General features: G+C 40.0%; 1 protein-coding gene and 1 pseudogene across 14 annotated transcripts in view; both read left to right on the forward strand.

Annotated features, from left to right (window-relative positions):
* The window catches only part of SYTL2 (synaptotagmin like 2), a 122,505-nt gene that overhangs the window by 82,087 nt on the left and 20,581 nt on the right, over nucleotides 1–19,837 (forward strand). For 5 of the 14 annotated variants that reach the window (XR_011251570.1, XM_069564790.1, XM_069564794.1 and 2 more), the window contains exons 5-11: nucleotides 967–1,048; nucleotides 2,252–2,366; nucleotides 3,512–4,294; nucleotides 7,811–10,258; nucleotides 15,998–16,099; nucleotides 18,108–18,161; nucleotides 19,387–19,434. Coding sequence is in view for 13 of the 14 variants with exons in the window: in XM_069564790.1 (XP_069420891.1) it covers nucleotides 967–1,048; nucleotides 2,252–2,366; nucleotides 3,512–4,294; nucleotides 7,811–10,258; nucleotides 15,998–16,099; nucleotides 18,108–18,161; nucleotides 19,387–19,434 (3,632 nt within the window). In the remaining variant the exon portion in view is untranslated. Of the gene's footprint in view, nucleotides 1–966; nucleotides 1,049–2,251; nucleotides 2,367–3,511; nucleotides 4,295–7,810; nucleotides 10,259–15,997; nucleotides 16,100–18,107; nucleotides 18,162–19,386; nucleotides 19,435–19,837 lie in introns of those variants that run through there. The other 9 variants (XM_069564797.1, XM_069564801.1, XM_069564798.1 and 6 more) reach the window with 4 other exon arrangements.
* On the forward strand, nucleotides 10,304–11,768 carry LOC138426370 (uncharacterized; annotated as a pseudogene).

The following is a 19,837-nucleotide window of genomic DNA, read 5'->3' on the forward strand; positions in this document are numbered from 1 at the left end:
CCTGGGGTAGAGAGCCAGGGTCTGGAGAGTTCTCCTCTCCTCTCTGGGCCAGCTGCAGGCTTCTAACCTCCCACCATCCTCTGACTGTGCTCCATCCTCACTCCTCTTGTATTTGAACAAGAACTCACCTGGCCAGCCTGGAGAGTCGGGGAAGGTTCCCCATAAGTTGCCCCCATCCCCCATCCTCCCAGCACAGCATCTCTGTCTGCTGTTTCTTCTGTGTCATTGCCCAACCACTTGTCTCACCTGAGTGTTTTCTTCAGCTATTTTCTTTTTTTTAAACACTGATTTGTTTGGCTGTATCAGATCTTGGTTGCGGCACCCAGGATCTTCGCTGCATTGGGGGGATCTTTCGTGACGGTGCACGGACTCTCTAGTTGTGGTCTCTGGGCTCAGTAGCTCCGTGGCATCCAGGATCTTAGTTCCTTCACCAGGGGTCAAATCTATTTCTCCTGCATTGTAAGGCTGATTCTTAGCCACTGGACTACTAGAAAAGTCCCGCTTTGGCTATTTTCTACCTGAGTTAGAGTAAGCAGTGCCATTCCAGTCTTGGACCAGAGAATCTCTAGAAGACTTTGGGGCCTTATTTCAGCAAGGGTGTTCCCTTCTTGAGAACAAGTTGCTCACTTTCTAGTCTGCATCTGATGTGAGGTCCCAACTTTGAGATAAGTTTATTTGTACAAATTTCAACCATGAACCTCCTGTGTGCCTGGCACGGTGATGAAATCTTCAAGGCTTCTGATGGATAGCTTTGCCTTGTCTCAGGCCTGTCTTTCATTCCTGTTTTCCCATTGCTTTTGCTTCGCTGCTTAATCATCTCGGCTCCAACTCCCTTTTCCTTCCTGGCAGTTTGATTTGACAAACTTCCTCTCCTATCCTGCCTTAATAGCTTCTGGCTTCAGAGGCATGATTTACGCTTCCTCAAAGGGTAAGGTTTTATTCTCTGAATTATTGTTTCTTTTGCAGTTCCAGCGTGGTAAATCCAGCGCCCACCATGATTGATGCATCCCAGGAAAACACAAGGAAGTCAGCTGTATCTACAGCCAAGGTAGATTGAACTTGGGCTTTGAAAAGCTCATCTGGGGCCAGAATGCCATTCTCTCACTTTATCAAAGTACCATGTAAAAGAGGAATTTTGTAGTACTTTTTTTCCCATCAAATATAGATAAGTTTTACTATTTAATATAGGAAATCACTCTTTTGGTGGACCTAGGTTTTTTACTCTAAAGAATAAAAGGTCTGACACTATTGGGGGCTGCTGCTTTTAAGCATATGGCGTGTGGCTTGTTAGTTCCGTGACTGTTCTTACTCCTATTCATGGCTTCCTGAATCCCTGTTAGAAGCCTGCCTGTGGGAGAAGATTTTCAATTTATGGAACTACAGATAGGAAACACTGATTTTCAGTCTTATATTAATAAAGAAAAATACTAGGAGCGGGGATAACTTAGGAGTTTAGGATTAACATATACACACTACTATTTACAAAATAGATAACCAACAAGGACCTACTGTATAGCACAAGGAACTGTATGCAATATTTTATGATAACCTATAAGAGAAAAGAATCTGAAAAATATGTATATAACTGAATCACTTTGCTGTACACCTGAAACTAACACAACATTGTAAATAAAGTATACTTCAGTTGAAAAACAGAACTCTATTTATTGATACGGGCTTCCCTGGTGGCTCAGACGGTAAAGCGTCTGGGTTATGTTTTCTGACATTAGAATCAATGATCGTATTAGTGACTATGAAGCACTTCAAGATACCTTGACTCTTAAATCCTTATAGAAAAGGTCAGTTACGATCATATTTAGTATGACTTTAACCTATCACAGAGAGTCCCGTACGGTAGAAAGAGCGCTGGTGTGAATCTGCCCTAATTAGAGCCTCAGGTTTACCCTGACCTGTGACTACTTCTTTGATGTGTTCAGGCCCAAGTTTTTTTGCTTCTGTAAAAATCTCACCTCTGAGATTAGATTCAAATGGCTGGTTCTAGTTTAACTTTGTAAGACTCTGGAATAGAGTACATTTTATACAGTTTTGGTCTGATTTTTTTTTTTTTTTGGCATGGCATATATGTAGTGATTCTTTGCTGACCGGATTAACTAGGACCATCATTTTTCAAACATGCCAGATAGAGTTTACTGGTCAAAACTATTAACTATTGCATATAATAAGCATTTGCTGACACTGAGTTGCTGTTATGACATATAAAATGAATTTAATAAACAATATTTTTCCCCAGCAAAGGAAGAATCCGTTTAATAGCTCCATGTTGCCAGAAGATCACTTATCTCAACAAACCAAAAATGAGCAGTCAAAAAATGGAAAGACTGGTTTCTTTCAGACTTCAAAAGAGGGTAAATATTATTTTTATTGAGCTAGATATTTTTATCTTTGTTATCTGTGGACTAAGGGAAATTCTCAGAGTTCCTTTAACTAAAATAGCTTTCAAGAGAAAGTGAAAAATTGTGATGGTTTTCTTATTCTTCTACTATACCCACCATTTTCCTGCCCAAGGAAAGGAGGCAGAAATTTTAGAAACCGGAAGTTCATACATTCCAGGCTCAGAGGTGACCTCCATGCCTTGGGTTCCCCCTCAATGACCTGGGAAGTTTTTTGACCAGAGGCATTCAGTCACTCACTGAACACTATTTATTGGATGTCTACTGTGCAGACACAGTTCTCTGTTTAAAATTAAAACAGTTTGCCTCAAGACCACTTGATAATGTTATCATCCTCTAATCTGTAACTATCAGCTCAGTCTCCCAGGAGCTTTTGATTAGATTTGTTGCTGAACTGATTGGAGTCTGCCTCTTACAGAATTTTACCATTCTTACATTCTATTAAGAAGAAACATTAGACAATTTAATCTCTTCAAAATCAACTGTAAGAAGATTCCTTAGGCATTAAAGACTGGACAAGGAGTAGAAAATTAATTTGTTTATTGTTCAGTTGCTAAATTGTGTCCAACTCTGTGACCCCCATAGACTAGAGTTTCAATTACACTGTTTTAATATTAGTGTATTTTATCCTCTCCATTGGATACACTTTATATAGCATAAAATATTTCATAGAAAAGAAGTCACTGAAACATGTTTTTTTTTTTTTTACCTTTTTGTCAAAATTAATTTTTATTTTAGGTGTTGAAATTTTCTTTGCAGAAAACTGAGCTCATTTTTCTGGTTTCCATATATGAATTTTTTCAAGTAACTTTTGTATTTTTTCTTTACTCTCCTCAAGGAGTTTTTGAAATTTCTTAAAATTTTTTTTTTCTATTGAGTATAAAATACCACAAAGTGTGAATATAAAGCATAGGCATCTTAAATTCAGTGAAGTTCATGCATGAGTGTTTTTAGAGTTTTTAATTAGGTCTGTACTTAACCTTCATGCTTTATTGTCTTTTAATATTTTAGCATTTTTTGCTAAATGTAGATTAAGATAGGTGTTTTAAATTAATGCGTTACTCTCCATTTGGTATATCATCTGATGTTTTCCTTTTCAGGGGAGTTGTCAGAGTCCAAAGAAGAGTCATCTATCCTGGATAATTCAAGCCAAAAGTTAGAAAAACCAAAGCAGACTGTTCCAGGTCCTGAGAATGGGTCCCCAGTCAAGGCTCCAGTCCCCAAAGCCAGGAAAATGATCTACAAGTCCCAGAACTTAAAGCAAGATGATAACCAGCCTTTTCCTAGACAAAGGACAGACTCCCTGAACACAAGAGGGGCCCCCAGAGGGATCCTGAAACGCAATTCCAGTTCAAGTAGCACAGACTCAGAAACTGTGCGTTTTCATCACAACTTTGAACCCAAAAGCAAAATTGTGTCCCTGGGCCTAACCATCCATGAGAGAATTTCTGAGAAGGAGCATTCTTTAGAAGACGACTCCCCCTCAGACTCGCTGGAGCCATTAAAGCATGTGAGATTCTCTGCCGTGAAGGATGAACTGCCACAGAGTCCAGGGCTGGTCCACGGCCGGGAAGTGGGAGAATTTAGAGTTTTAGAGTCCGATAGGTTGAAGAATGGAACAGAAGATGCAGGGCTCCCAGATGAGGTTTGGAATGACCCTCAGCCTTCCCAGTACACAAACGGTTTGCCTTTTCAGTCATCAGCCTCAAGCCCAAGTCCATCAAAAAATGAAACAAGTCAGCCAACGACTTCTGGTTCCTTTCCAATTAATGAGCACCGTTCTTCCAAAGAAGTTTTAACTACAAGAGCACAGTCCACTGAGAATTCACATACCATCAATGAACACAAAACTAGCTCATCAGAATTATCCAAAAACCCTGCTGGTAAGAGATTCATCACTACCAGGCTCTGAAAACTGACCCAGTGGGCTTGGGATAGCCAGGCAGCCTGGTAGAAGCCCATTTTGCCTTCTAGGTATTCCAGCTAAAATTCAGGCAGAAGCCACTAGGGAATGTTTATGCCTCTTAGACACTTGCAGGTTGTCCTCAATCGCCAATAACTACAAGATCCAGAATAGCACACTATCTGGCACGTATTTACACTTCACCCTAAACAATTGTAAGAGTGTCAGTTATTTAGTCAAATTATAGTATTTTTTTAGTTAAATCAAGGTTTGTATACAGAGTGAAAATTAAACATATGCTAATACCTTTACATAGAGTAAATATATTCTTATTCACCTAATGCAAATTGATTGATTCCCATTTAACAAAACTTTGGTTTCTCTTTAATTTCAGGAGAACCTTCACTTTCTTAGCCTCAAAGGATGGGAAACTAGACTTTAAATTCTTACTAGGAAAAAGCTTGGTATTGACACCATGTCTTGCCCAGGGCCTTCATCCATTTGCTCCTAGACTTTAAGTATTCTGAAGGAAACTTTCTCCTTCAGTTGCTATGAGTTGAGAGGCAGTGAGAATACTGATTTTTCTTGCTAGCTCATTGATTTAGCCCTCTCTTGAAGATCTTAGAGCTCTCAAAGGATGCCTCAAACTGCTTTCTGATACCCATATGATTACTTCATAGTTCTTGTGTTTTAAAACAGAAGCAGTGGGGAAAACAATTTTATGTACTCTCTCTCATCTTCATTAAGTCTTCCTCCAACCCTATGATAATTTCTGTAGTCAGAAAAATATATAGTAGCAGCAGACAAGTTTCTAAATCATTTTTCTTCTCATCCCCTATTAGTCATTGTTGCGTTGACCCTGAGTCACTTTTGCTCAGTCCTACTCTTTCACACTTATTCAGATCAATCCGGCTTCTTAAAGACAAAGTGTCTCTATTACCCCTCTCCTTGGATATTTTAAATAATTTGCAAAAGGCAGAATATTTTTTTTTAGTTTTAAAATTAGCAGGTACTTCTTCAAAGATATAAAGGAACTCATTTTAAGGAAAATTCTAAATTTTGAGTAAACACTAACAAATAATTAGATGATACTTACTTAAATGTTTATCTAAAAGATGAAAAAGTTCTTTGGTAATATTTTCTTTTGGTATAATCCATAGAAAAAAAATGGTAAGCCATTCCTGTTTTTCAAAGTGTGCCTGCTTTCCAATAGGCTACCTTTACAATTTTCTGTTAGCTATTTATTTATGCTTTCTGATTTTTAAATCTAACTCACCATGAAATCTGGGAAGAAGGCATCATCAGTAAACCCATTTTGATTGACAGACAGGCCTTCTGGTCTTGAAGCTTATAAACAAAGTTCTGCTTATTCACTAATGCCCTGTTTTCTCCCTGCTTACCACAAAAATATATACAAGTAAATAATGGAGCATAAAAGGAAAATCAGAACTGAAAAATGGTAAACTCTTAAAATGTGCGAATTATGAGAGTTTAACTTTAGCTCTGAGCTTTAGGACAATCACTATCACACTCATTAAAAAAATTTTTTTTATTGGAATATAGTTACTACAATGTTGTGTTAGTTTCTACTGTACAGTGTAGTGAATCAGCTATATGTATACATATATCCCCTCCTTCCTATTTAGGTCACCACAGGGCATTGAGTAGAGTTCCCTGTGCTGTGCAGTCCGTTCTCATTAGTTACCTGCTATACACGTAGTGGTTCGTATACATCAGTCCCAAGCTCCCACTTCATCCCACCCCTCCTTTCCCATTGGTGACCGTACATTTGGTCTATACGTCTGTGTCTCTATTTCTGCTTTTCAAATACACACTCATTATTATACCAGGAGAAAACAAAAGAATTCCTCAAAGGAAACAAAAACATTACCTGGCATCAAGTTTTTTAAATAACCGTTCTTGTTTTTTAAAATAATACACTTTTATTGAAAAGTGTGTAAAAACATTTGAAAAGAAATATGCACAAAATAAAACAATGATCACCTGTGATATCAACTATTGCTAATGTTTCATTGTAGGGCCTTTCAATAGTTTTCAGGCATGGATATCATTTGAATTATGTTTACACTGTCCAGACTTCTTTTTTCACTAACAGTGTATTACAAGAATTTTTTTTCCTCATTAGTCTTCCATTAAACAGCCTAACAGGGAACTGTTAAAGATCTCTCAAAGGAACTTCACCATCACTGACATATTTTTAATAGTGTCATGTGTAGTTATGAAAGGAAACTGTATCCACTGTGTGCCAGTTATTGTATAAGCCTTTGTTGTTTTATATTTAGCCAGAGTTGATTATTAAAATTAAAGAGAAAATTTTATTAATTGACATCTCCTCTGGTGCACTTGAAATGTAGCCAACTTCATAAAAATTCAGCTCACATAATTTTCAAGAACATATATGTAGCATTTCTAAGGAAGAGCGAGAAATGCTGAAACACCCACCTGTTAACTAAAGGGAAAGAATGCCTGAGTTCCCTCACATGGCTGTGCCTAAGGCTCAGAAATGTCTTGGCCTGCTTTCTCGATAGCTTAGAAAGAACTTCAACACCCTTCTCTAGCCTCCTAGCCATTGGGTAGCAAACATCAGGCAGCAGGTAGAATTCACATTCTCTGTCAGTCCTCACTTACTTTGTCTCACAGAAACTTCCTCCAAAGTTGCAAATTATAGAAGGGAAGTAGGGGACCGCAGAAGAGCCCTTGAGACCATGGTCTGAAACTGCAGTGTACAAGATGACCACTGAGATAGCCAGTAGGAAAGATTCCTGGGCCCCGTCTTCAGAGATTCTAGCTCAGTGTATCAGGATTAAGGCCCCAGGATGCAAATATCTTCACTGTGCCCTTCTGATGGTTTGGAAGGAACTCCTTGCTTAATCTTCCTTGAACGTTGCTTTCCTAACTCCTGAAATCGCGTAAGTCTTTGTTACTCAAAATTATTTTTGTTCTATTCGGTTTTGGTTTTGGCCACATTGCATAGCATGTGGGGTCTTAGTTCTCTGACCAGGGATCAAACCCACATACCTTGCATTAGAAACTTGGAGTCTTAACCGCTGGAATGCCAGGGAAGTCCTGTGTTTCTCAAACTTGAGTATAAGCCCTCTCTAGGGTTTATGAGTGGGCCAGTAGATAAGCAACAAGAGGTATCTTCCTGGAGTGTCTGTTTTATGCAAAGCTTTGAGAAAAATCTGTATGTACAATGAAGCATGGATCAGAATATAAAATCTACTTGAATTTTTAGAATAAAACAGACACTTGTAAGAAATTCCCCTCATCATTTCAGGGGTCTGTATTTACCTTCCTTTACTATTATAGGGCATCTTTGGTAGAATATCCTAATTAGGATGGTTTATATTATAACTGTAAACAACTAATGGTGGAGCAAATGTAAATTCAAAATCTTTTTAGAAGATAATGTGATTGAATAACAATTCTTTAAGTGTTCTCTTTTCTTACTTAGAAGAGCATTTCTGTGTTGCAGATGAACTGTCTTGCACTGAGCCCAAGTCATCTCAGGTGCCAGACTGCAGTTCTAGAGACCATCAGCAAGGTAAGCCCCCTCTACTCCAGGCCCTAAGAGCTAAGACATCCTCACATTCTGGTCCATATGCCACTGAGATAAGGAAGACAACTGACGATTCCATATCTAAAGTCCTAGACTGGTTTAACCGAAGCTCTCATTCAGATGACAGTGTGGCATCTCTGCAATATCCCCAGGAAATACAGCCCAAAGAAAAACCAGACTCCAAGCCACAGATTGCTGTTGCCTTGGTGACAGATGACATCAGTGAAGAAGGAAATGGTTTGGTTGCTCTACTACCCACCAAAGTTGAATTGACACCTGTGGGACCTGATTCAGCATTCCAGGTAGAGGAACATATGCTGCCTTCTGGAAACTGCCAAGATAACAATGTGCACATCAAACCCAGATCTATTAATTTGTCCCCACAAGGCAAGGAAAGTCCGGGCATGTTGCAACCATTTGAAATCTACAGTCCAAATCAAGAAAGTAAAACTAAAGACTATAGCCAAAGTTCAAAAAACACAGGGAAAGCAGTTGGGGTACTTCTTCCAGCCAATAACTGTTCCTATGGTATTCACAAAGGATCTCATGCAGAAGACCAAGTTCTATGCAGTATTAAGGATGCTGGCAGCTTAGGTGAAGAAGAACCCAAGCTTCGTGTTTATGAAAAAAATACAAGAAAATCAGAAGTAAATTTTGACTCTTCCACAATTATCCAAGAGCCGAGTTTAGAAGCCCACGTAAAGGCAGAGAGCGAGAGCAAAGGAAGAGATACTTCCATCCTAAAATCTTCTTTAGAACCAGAGAATATTGAGTCACCACTTGGGGCTGCCAACGGCGTATCTCCTTGGAAGAAGCTTGAGGTCCAGTTACCAGAAGCTGGTGAGGTTCCCCAGAACCGAGTACAAAGAGAGAAGTACAAGAGAGTAAGTGACAGAATATCCTTTTGGGAAAGTACAAAAGCTGCTGTTCATAAAGAACCGCCATCTCCATTCAGTCAGGAACGACCTTCTGCTAAAGCATGTCAGCCTGTGACGTCCGTGGACAGTTTACCTATGGGCCGTGGTAAATGTAATACTCAAGTCACTGCCAAACAAGTAATCCTAGATAACGATGGCCAAGCAGCCCATGTCTCCAGTTTTTATTCCTCAAAGAAACCTAAAGAGACTAGGCCCCAAATATCAGGTCCATCCAAAAATGATCCTTCAGCTGACCAGTCAGGCACAGTGTCTCTCTTTCAGAATAAGACAACTGAGCCTGTAAAAAGATTACCAGTGACAGACAGTTTGCATTCTGAAAAGGACATTACTTTCCCACCATTGCATCATCCTTCAAATGTCGGGATTGAAATGCATACCTCTTTGGAGAAAGACAGATCTCTAATTGGTGAATGGAATCCCAACTTTAAAGTTATGTCCTTACAAGAAAGAATGAATGAACCCAATACAGAACAAGTCTATAATCACTCTCAATTTGAGAACTTGAGAAGGTTTTGGGACTTAGGCGCCAATCCAGACCGTCAAGATAATATCGAGAAGAATACTACCACAACAAGCCAAAAAAATTCTGTGCTTTTTAATAGCCAGAAACACAAAGGATTCAGTGATGTGACATCGTCAGGAAACTGTACCCATGAGAGAGAGATGCTTCTAAGCCAGAAAGAAATCCCTGCAAGAGAGGAAACAGAGGAATTAAATTCAAAGGGCACACTCCAGGTGTTGCCAGATGACACCACATTGCCATGGAGACCACCCAGAAAGTCCACTCATCAGCTGCCAAGATACGAATCACCAAAGGAAAACATGGGGAAAAATACTGAATGCTTTGTTACCCCGGTGTTCAAGGAAGAAAACGATGACTCTGACCAAGAGCTCAAAGAGATTCAAGAATCCACAGTGAAAACAAGTGTTTCATCTAAAGACTACAAAGACACACTTAATGACAGCTTACAGAAGCTGCTTTCCGAAGCCTCATCACCAGTCCTCCAGCCTTCTCGTGGAAAAGTTCATGCGAAACAAGTGTTTGAGCCAGATGTTTCTGAACATAGGACATGGCCTCAGGAGACAGATTTTGTTGATCCTGAGGAAGAAGCCAAAAGGCCTAAAGAGATCAGTAATGAGCATATAGACAAAACAGTAGCTCCTCCAAAGGCCTATTTGAACACTTTGACTGCTAGTCTGGACAAACTCCTGAAGGAAGCAACCGGAAGCCCACCCTCTCCCTTGCAAACCAAATGTGAACCCACCACCACTGGGATCAGCTCAGAGTCTGAAGAGAGTAGCGGTGATGAAAACAGGATAGAGCAGAGTCAGAACACATCAGCTGATGAGAGAGAGAAAATGGCTTCTTTTCCAGAGGGGACAGAAACTTGCGGAAATAGCGCACTCTCTCAGGAAGCTCAAAGTGGTGAGTGCCAGCTGAACCCAGAGAACTTGTTGTAGGCAGCTGCAGAAGGCTCTCATCCCCTGGATCAACCTTCCTGTTGCCACAGAAAGGGTTCTTCCGGGGATGTGGTCCACTCTCCCCAAGATATGCCTTCTTCCAGGGATGCCCATTCTTCTCCTCAGGATAAGACACTGCTTTCTCAAAGGGAAGTTTCAGAGACTATAGGAAAAGTTATTCTTCCACCCAGACCTGCACTGAATGACGTAAAAGCTATATTACAAAAGCTACTTAGAAAAGCTTGGTTGAGTTATCCAGCAGGGCTGGAAGTAGTTTCTGGAGAAGTAAAAATAGAATTTCCTAAAGGTGTACAGGTAGAAAGTAGTGCCTCCAATTCTCTGGGAGTTATCCCACAGACAACGGTGGACAGCACAGCTTCAGACAGAAAGGATTTTTATTCCTCCAATGTAGTTTCTGATAAAACTCATAAAATGGGATCTTATTTAGCTGCCCAGACGTCTCCATCAGACCAAACCCTTAGCTCATTTGCTTCTACTCTTGCTCAGTATGGCAAAGAGTTACCTCAGGAAGTGACAGAAATTGTGAGGGAAATGACTATTCAGCCTAAATCAGAGCCCCTTGAGTTCAGTGTTGCCTTAGAAAAACTACTAAAGGAAACAACTGAAACCCCTTGCACAAAATATGACAGTGATACAAGGGGTCTTTATTTGTCAGAGTTAGTAGGTATTATTGAGGTGCCCAGGCAAGCTGCTTCTGAATTCCATCCTGAGAAAATAAAAGAAACAGTAGAGAAGTCTGAGGCTCCATCAACTACTGAGAGTGCTTTTGATATTGGTTTGGAGAGACTCCTTAAAGAAACATCTAATGGTCCTTCTTATCAGCCCCAAGTGTCAGTGAAGGAAGAATATCCTGAGGACGAGCCATTAGAGGCAAAGCAGGCCAGGTGTTGGGGGAGAGTGCCCCCTTTTCACTGGTCAGTCTCGGGCCTTGGAAATCAAACATAAGAGTAATGTATTCAAAGCTCAAGTCAACCAACGTGATAGAGTGTTGGGAAGACACAAAGCTATGACTGGCTTTTCAGATCTCTGTGGTTCTGAAAGTGGGGTTGACATCCCTGGAGCCTCACAACTTTCCATGGACCACAAAGTAGGGACCACAGACACTATAAACCCCCCAGAGGAGAGGGATAGTGAAAGTGAGGTTGCAGTGGTTCGAGAAAGAGCTTATCAGGAGCCTGGTTTCAAAGAGGCTCCTGAATGAAGCAATTAATGTGCCCAGAAATAGGCAACCCGTTCCTCTCCTGACAAAGAAAACTCTGCAAAAACAAGTCAAGTTGAGTTGATTCTGGGATCACCGTTTAAGAGACTAGAGAAAAAGGAAGAAAAAGGTTTCTCTGACTATGATTTTTCAGACGGAAACATTGGTTCTAATGCAAAAAGCTGGAGAAACACCTCCAGTGAGCGTTTTGAGGTTTTTCACTGATTGTTTAATGAGTTGATTTATGTAATGCTGACTTAAAGAATGATATAGTTTTTAAAACTGAAATTAATTTGATAATCCCAAATGGTGCGAAATTCATCTTTGTACTTCAGTTCTCCCTAGATTTTCTTAATAAAAACTGCATTTCCTGTTATATTCTTTAATCAAATGAGTTACATAGAGATAGTGTTACCCATCAGGCAGTGTTTCAGAATCTGATTTTATTCTCACTGATCAACGATAGAATTTTCAGATTCCAAAAATGTCTTTTAAAGAACTTTTGGGGTTTAGAGAGTACCTCTGAGACATCCAAGCGAGCTTTCCTGTTGGAAAGAATTAGAATTTCCTAATTGGCAGTCCACGCAGCAGGCTCCAGTAAGATTTGCGGCAAGAAAGTGCTGCAGGTGGGCATAGATTGCCCTCTTAGGAGCAACATGTTTCCACAGTGGTGGCTGAGTACCAGGAACAAGGTGCAGGGCTGGAACTTGCCCTCAGATACTGTGAACTGTTGTGGGGTTTGTTTTTTCGTTTTTTCTTTTTTTGCTGCTCTCTCCCTCCTGTTTCCAGTTACCTGCAGAATCCTCCCTTCTAGGCCGTGACTCAGTGTGATGACTTCACCTGACCCCACCTAAGGGCCTGGCCTGGCCTGTGCATTTCTTTGGCTCAAGCTTTAGCTGAGTAGAGATCTTCATCAATTACCATATTCCTCTAAGTGGACTTGGGATACTGGTTTCAGCCAGGCTCCCAAAGAAAGGGCTTGTCTCAGTTTGCTCTTTGGAGCAACGTGACTATTTTAGGAGAGAAAGCCAGGAACAAATAGGGATTAGAAGTCACCTGGTTAGAGTGATGAAATAATAAAGGATGCTCCCCGGTTGGAACATTTTAATCAAAGTTGCACAACAACTAGTGTTGATCACCTTCCTCAGTAGAAAATTAATAGAATGTGTCATTTCCTAGCTCCCTTCGGTCTCAGTAAGAACAAATGAGCTTCGCTGAGTGGCTCATTTGTGAGGTTTGGGTTTCTTTGCAAATAGCCATAGGGCCTCTTATTGAAAACTGACCAGAGAATCCATCTATAATCCTAGTTAATGAAGCTGAAGCCTCTTTAATATTTGTAACTAGTGGGAAAAGGAAAGTGAAATACCAGTCTCTGCAAGAGTGTAAGTCAGTATCTTAAACTTATCGAAGTAGACTTAACCAAGCTACCCCATGAATTACTAGGGTAAATGGGCCTATATGAGGTGAAGGCTTATAAATTTACACTGAAGTTTGAAGACTGTTCCTGAATGTGTATAGCTGTGTTTAAGTATACCAGCATAACTGATTGAACAGCAACAAACCTATCTAAAAAATAAATAATCAATATAAATGATTACCCAGACAGAGCCCAGAGATGTTAAAGCCAAGTAGGAGGTATAAAATGGTGCACGGAGTGTGTGTGTGTTCAGTCATGTCTGACTCTTTTGCGACCCCATGGACTATAGCCTACCAGGCTCCTCTGTCCGTGATATTTTCCAGGCAAGAATACTGGAGTGGGCTGCCATTTCCTCCTCCAGAGAATCTTTCCCAACCTAGGGATCGAACCCATGTATCTTGCGTCTCTGGTATTGGCAGACAGATTCTTTACCACTGAGCCACCTGGAAGGCATAGTTTTCTAACTTCTAACCTAAATAATTATTTTTTAAGTGAATGAGTTGGGTGGAATGAGAGTATGGAAGAACCTGGCAACAAGGCCACCCCAATTTTGATGAGCAGCCGAATATGTTTGACTTGTGGCTGAGCTCTTAACCAGCCAGGACCTCATGATGTTCCTTTAATAAAGAGAGAAGAGACTGCTGAGAGACTATGCACATGATTCATGTTTTATTGTGAATTATATGATTCGTATGCACATGATTCTTTTTTTTTTTAAGCATATTAAAATCACTGAGAAGGTCCATAGTAAGAAAACTTTATTTTATTTTATTTTTTTTACTTTTTTAATATCTTAGTTTTATTTTATTTTTTTATTAAATTTTTTATTTATTTATTTTTTTAATTTTAAAATCTTTAATTCTTACATGCGTTCCCAAACATGACCCCCCCTCCCACCTCCCTCCCCACAACATCTCTCTGGGTCATCCCCATGCACCAGCCCCAAGCATGCTGCACCCTACGTCAGACATGGACTGGCGATTCAATTCTTACATGATAGTATGCATGTTAGAATTCCCATTCTCCCAAATCATCCCACCCTCTCCCTCTCCCTCTGAGTCCAAAAGTCCGTTATACACATCTGTGTCTTTTTTGCTGTCTTGCATACAGGGTCATCATTGCCATCTTCCTAAATTCCATATATATGTGTTAGTATACTGTATTGGTGTTTTTCTTTCTGGCTTACTTCACTCTGTATAATTGGCTCCAGTTTCATCCATCTCATCAGAACTGATTCAAATGAATTCTTTTTAACGGCTGAGTAATACTCCATTGTGTATATGTACCACAGCTTTCTTATCCATTCATCTGCTGATGGACATCTAGGTTGTTTCCATGTCCTGGCTATTATAAACAGTGCTGCGATGAACATTGGGGTACATGTGTCTCTTTCAATTCTGGTTTCCTCGGTGTGTATGCCCAGCAGTGGGATTGCTGGGTCATACCCAGAGATAAATCTGCACACATGTGGACACCTTATCTTTGACAAAGGAGGCAAGAATATACAATGGAGTAAAGACAATCTCTTTAACAAGTGGTGCTGGGAAAACTGGTCAACCGCTTGTAAAAGAATGAAACTAGATCACTTTCTAACACCGTACACAAAAATAAACTCAAAATGGATTAAAGATCTAAATGTAAGATCAGAAACTATAAAACTTCTAGAGGAGAACATAGGCAAAACACTCTCAGACATAAATCACAGCAGGATCCTCTATGATCCACCTCCCAGAATTCTGGAAATAAAAGCAAAAATAAACAAATGGGATCTAATTAAAATTAAAAGAAAACTTTAAAATTTGAACACAGAGCATCCCAAATCTAATTCATCTTAGAATCCATTTACTGGAGAATGCTTATTAACATTGGGCAGAACTGGGGTGCACTTCAGGAAAGTGTTGTCTAGAGTTGTTCCCAAGTGGATTGACTCATTAATGGAATCATTCATGGATTTAGCAAACAATGTTGAAGTGCCTCTTGCCTGCCGCAGTTGTAGGCACTAAGAATATAACAGTGATGAGTGACAGTACTCAGACCAAGGCTTATCCATGTTGGAGTTTTCACTGTCAAAATGGAAAACTTAAAGACAGTCTAGAGAAAAATGTTATAACATTAGATACATTTAAAGAACAGTTCTTTTTCTCCAGTTATGCCCTTTTTCTTTTTTCCTTGTGTTCCTAAAATACCGTTCATTTTTTATAAAATGAAGCCCTTGGTAGTTAATAGAGACCAACTTCCCCCACTTTAAAATGCTTTCTATTTTAAAATAAAAAGTTGACCACCTCAGGTCATTACCCAACATTTTGATGGAAATCTTACTAGCTCATGAAACCCAAAGAGTCTATATTCGTTGATCTGGAGAATTCACCTATCTGTGTACCCAATTATATACAGATGTTAAAACATCTGAATCCTGCCTTCTATGGTTTTCAGCTAATTATTTTAATGCTCCTAAAACCATTTTGTGGGTGTCTTCAAAAGCTAGAAGTGAAGGGGAAAGATGCAAATTTTAGAACAGAGCAAATCATGTGCCTAAAATAGGGGTGTAGAAGACTTAGAGAGCACATTGCTGTTACTGTGGTCATTATGTTAATCTTGTCTCTATATTATTTGTGCTTACAAATATTTCTTATGCTTACAAGTCATTTCTTTAAATGACTTTCCTGGTGGCTCAGTGGTAAAGAATCCGCCTGCCAATCCAGGAGACACAGGAAATGAGGGTTTGATCCTTGGGTCAGGAAAATCTCTGAAGGAGGAAATGGCAACCCACTCCAGTATTCTTGCCTGGAAAATCCTATGGACAGAGGAGCCTGATGGGCTACAGTCCATGGGGCAGCAAAGAGTTGGATACAACTGAGCATGCATGCATGCACTAATATTCTTTGGTGAAGAAATTTTATTTTCTTCTGTGGACTGCCTCATAGTACTGCCTCCTGAAAGTATGGAGGCTTATGGCATAATACCTCCTTTCAACCTACCATTTCAGTGTCTGTTGAACTATTAAGAGTTTGATTCTTTTCTTTTTTCGTTTGTATTGTGCAGTATTCATCGGTTTTGTCTTGTAACAGGTTCAGAAGAAGAACCCAGTCCTGTTTTGAAAATTTTGGAAAGGAGTGCTGCTAGGAAAATGCCTTCCAAAAGTCTGGAAGATATTTCATCAGATTCATCAAGTGAGAATAAAGTGTGCCCCACTGTCCATGCCCCGATCTAAGCTTAAAAACGCTTATGTGCTCTTCTGTGGCCTCGCTGCATGCTGTTGTACCCTGAACCCCTAAAGGAGGGGTTAACAGATGAGAACAGCTTTTCCCAACCGAGCTAAACAGGCTCAGCCAAAAGTGGTTGGAACTTCGCTTTTAAAATAACACATGAGGTTTGGTTACAAGTATACTAGGTTTTCTTGAAGAACCCCAGTTTGAATATTTATTCAAACACTTTTCAAACACTGAGTTTTAAAAGACTGTGGTACCTTGTGGCTCTAGTGGTAACAGCTGACGCTGATTTAGGACTGTGTGCCAAGATGTGGCTAAGCGTTTTATGTGCATGATATCATGTAACTGGCATAGGCAACCACATGTGGGGGTGGGGGGCACAAATTGTTATCCCCATTTTACAGATGAGGTAAGTAGAGTTCAGAGAGGTGAAGTAATTTGCTTCATACCATGCAGCAGAGCTAGGACTCAAAATCAATAGGCTGTTATCAAGAGCATTTATGAGGTAATTGTATTACATATAACTGCTTCTTGTCTGATAAATTTTTGCATGATATGGAGATGAATTCATCCCTGGCTTCAGGGACTTTGCTTTCTCTTTTATCCCTTGTTTCCACCCATTTCTTTTGGATAGTGGAACTATAAGCTCAAAGACTGACTGACATACAGCACTCCAGGCACACTCTTCCCCACTGCTTTAATTGGTGAAGGATTTCTAGAGTAATAACGTAAAGCCTAACATATATAGGGACTTGTGAGCCAGACAAACAGATTTAGAGACTGTGACTTCTAGGGGTTTTGTTCTTTTTCTTTCTAAGCTAAGATGTACCCCTGGGATTACAGATGGTCATGAGGAAATTCATCAAGTGCAAGTTAACCACTGCCAAACTCATATAATTAAAATTTGATCACTTTCATGTTTGAAATATTTCTATGCATCTGCAGTTGACACTGAAAAGTTTCCGATTTTAAAAAGGAAAAGAAAAAAGAACAAGCTATGCCACTAAACATAGTGGCATAAAATTCAGAGATTTTCAGGGCTGTGAAGGCAGTATTCCCAATTTGGAATGCAGCCCTCACCCCACCAAAGATCTTGGAATCTCAGGCTTAGAAGGGACCTTGAAGGTCACCCATTCCAAACTCCCCCTCCAGTGCAGGAATTCCCTCTAAAGCCTCAACAGGTGTCCAACCCCCCACATCCGCCTGAATGCTTCCAGAGAAGGCTAGTCCAGTCCTTTGTTGTTCAGCCCTAATTGTCCCTTCTGATGTCAGTGATGGACCCGAAGGGGGAAAAAAAACTTCAGCAACAATTGTCCAATTTGGCAAAACTCGAGCCTGAGAAACGTGGGGCTATTGCCATGGTGCAGCTTTAAAGTACTCAGGAATGTGTAGGGTTAAAAAAAAAAAACACCACCATCAGCTGACGGGTATTCCTGCACGCTCCCTTCCAAATACCGATACCCACTCTCACACTAGCCTGCCAAGATTCCACTTAGCAGCTGGTCCCCACTTACATCTCTTCAGTTGACTTCCCAAGCAAGGCTCCCAGAGGCATGCACAAATGATGCACGCCCAGAAATATTTGTTAATGACCGTGGGTTTGGGAAGGTGTTAGTCATGGCTAGCATCTTACCCTTTCCGGAAGAATAGAGAGGCTGTTGCAGCCCCGTGCTTTCTCCTGCTGCTGGCTGATTGCTTGCTCTGAGCTAACCCACTAACCCTTGGGAGTCCGTGTGCAGCAGTGTGCTGATGTAAGCTGCATCGGGGCTGAAATGGGAGCTCCCGCTATGGCACTGGCTCGAGTAGCTAATCTAAAGAGAAAGTATTTTGGGGAAGACATCTTGGTTGCACCCCTCACACGGCATCTTGACTAATTGCTTCCAACTCCAGGGGCTTCCAGGGACAGTCTCATTGTTCTTGCTCGCCAAGGGTCAGTCGTGTTAACCATTTGTTAATTTCTCCTGCACAGATCAAGCCAAAGTAGATAATCTGCCAGAAGAATTAGTACGTAGTGCTGAAGATGGTAAATATCTTTACGTATTTGCATGTCTGTCTGTGTGTTAGGTTCTGGGGTGGTTTGGGTGGTCACCGGGACACAGCTATTAGGATAAATAGAAGAATGTCACTTGTCACTATGTGATGAATGGTGCCTAAGTTGTTATAAAATGGTTCTGACTTGGTGCATTTAATACTGTTCGTATTCTTAAGGTTTCTGCTGGTGATACTGGCGTGAAGATCTCATCAGAGACCCTTGGGAAGCAAGGGTTCTAAAAATAGGAAATCGTAGTTCTATGAGCATGAGCAGATTTTTGCTACTCTGACTTGCAGAACTCCTTGTGAAGGCAGGGAGAGTGGCATGGGTTCCTGGGTTAAGTTATTCCTGTATTTCATTTTCAAGTCAGCATATAGATCTCTCTAGATTTAACTGGTAAAGATTTAAGATCAAAGAAAAGGGTCCCAGAACAAGACTGGGTATCTTGCCTCTGCTTACATCAATAACCAAGTATAGACCAAGGGTGAATTTGACTGATTCTGAATATTAAGGAGCCAGAAGGTCTTGCAGCTTGTCTATGGATCAGGCATTATACTTGGTTCAGTTATAAACTGAATAGGGTAATCGTGGGGGCAAGGATGGAAATGAGTCTGATTTTTTATGGTTCAGCATTTATACAAATATGTAATTTATACTTGTGTGCTAGAATTTTGTTTTCTAAGTTGCTTTCACTATAATAATAAAAATGTATGTCAGCTGAGCTTTCTCATATAAAATGAAGCAGCAGAGATCCTCAAAGGTCATTCTTTACTTTTGTGTAATGGTTTCGTCTTTTACGTTGATAACAATTTCATTGAAGTAGGTGGGGCAGCGATTTTTATCTTCATTTTACAGATAAAAAAAGCTCAGAGAAAGGAGGTGATCTGTCTGAGCTTTCGTAGCTAGTCAGTCAGTGAGAGGGTAAGGATGGGAACCTCAGCTTCACTCCTAGCCCAGTGTTCCTTTTGTTTTCCATGCCATGGCTTAATGAGTAAGAGGAAAGACACTGAACATCTATGCTGGATGTTGGATTTTTAGTTGAACAGGAGACCTCAAAGAGGCTGAGGAAGAATTGCACTGGGGAATGGATGGAAGCAGTCTGAGAACCTGTCAGATGTATTCTGCAGTCTTGGTTGTGAAACTGACATCTGAGCTTTACTTTCATGTCTCTTTCTGTTAAAATGGTATTTATTCTCAATGTTGCTCTTCTGAGTAGATCAAAAAGCAGATCAGGAACCAGACACAAATGAATGCATTCCAGGAAGTGAGTAGCAGAATCTTTCTCAGAAATGACTAAATGTTGCCACTTTACATGGTGTTAAATGTACTGAAATAACTAACCCCATTAATAATGCGGCATTTATCATTGTACTAAATTCTTACAGCTTACAAAACTATTTCATTCTGACAAGGGTTTTGTTTATTAAAAGTATTTTACTACTCTGTGTTTATTCATGATTCTACTGAGGGATAGTTATATATTTTAAAAATTATATATATATGTATGTGTTATATATACACACATTATTGCTGAATACTATTATGCTTTTGCCAGTCTCCCTGCCTTTTGAGTCTTTAATGAAAATAATATCACTTGGTAGTATGGTCTGGAGTATTGGATCTCTTATGGCCTCTACAAAACATTATAGACATTAACAATTTATAAT

Source organism: Ovis canadensis, chromosome 21 (assembly GCF_042477335.2).
Source record: "Ovis canadensis isolate MfBH-ARS-UI-01 breed Bighorn chromosome 21, ARS-UI_OviCan_v2, whole genome shotgun sequence".
Lineage (NCBI taxonomy): Eukaryota > Metazoa > Chordata > Mammalia > Artiodactyla > Bovidae > Ovis > Ovis canadensis.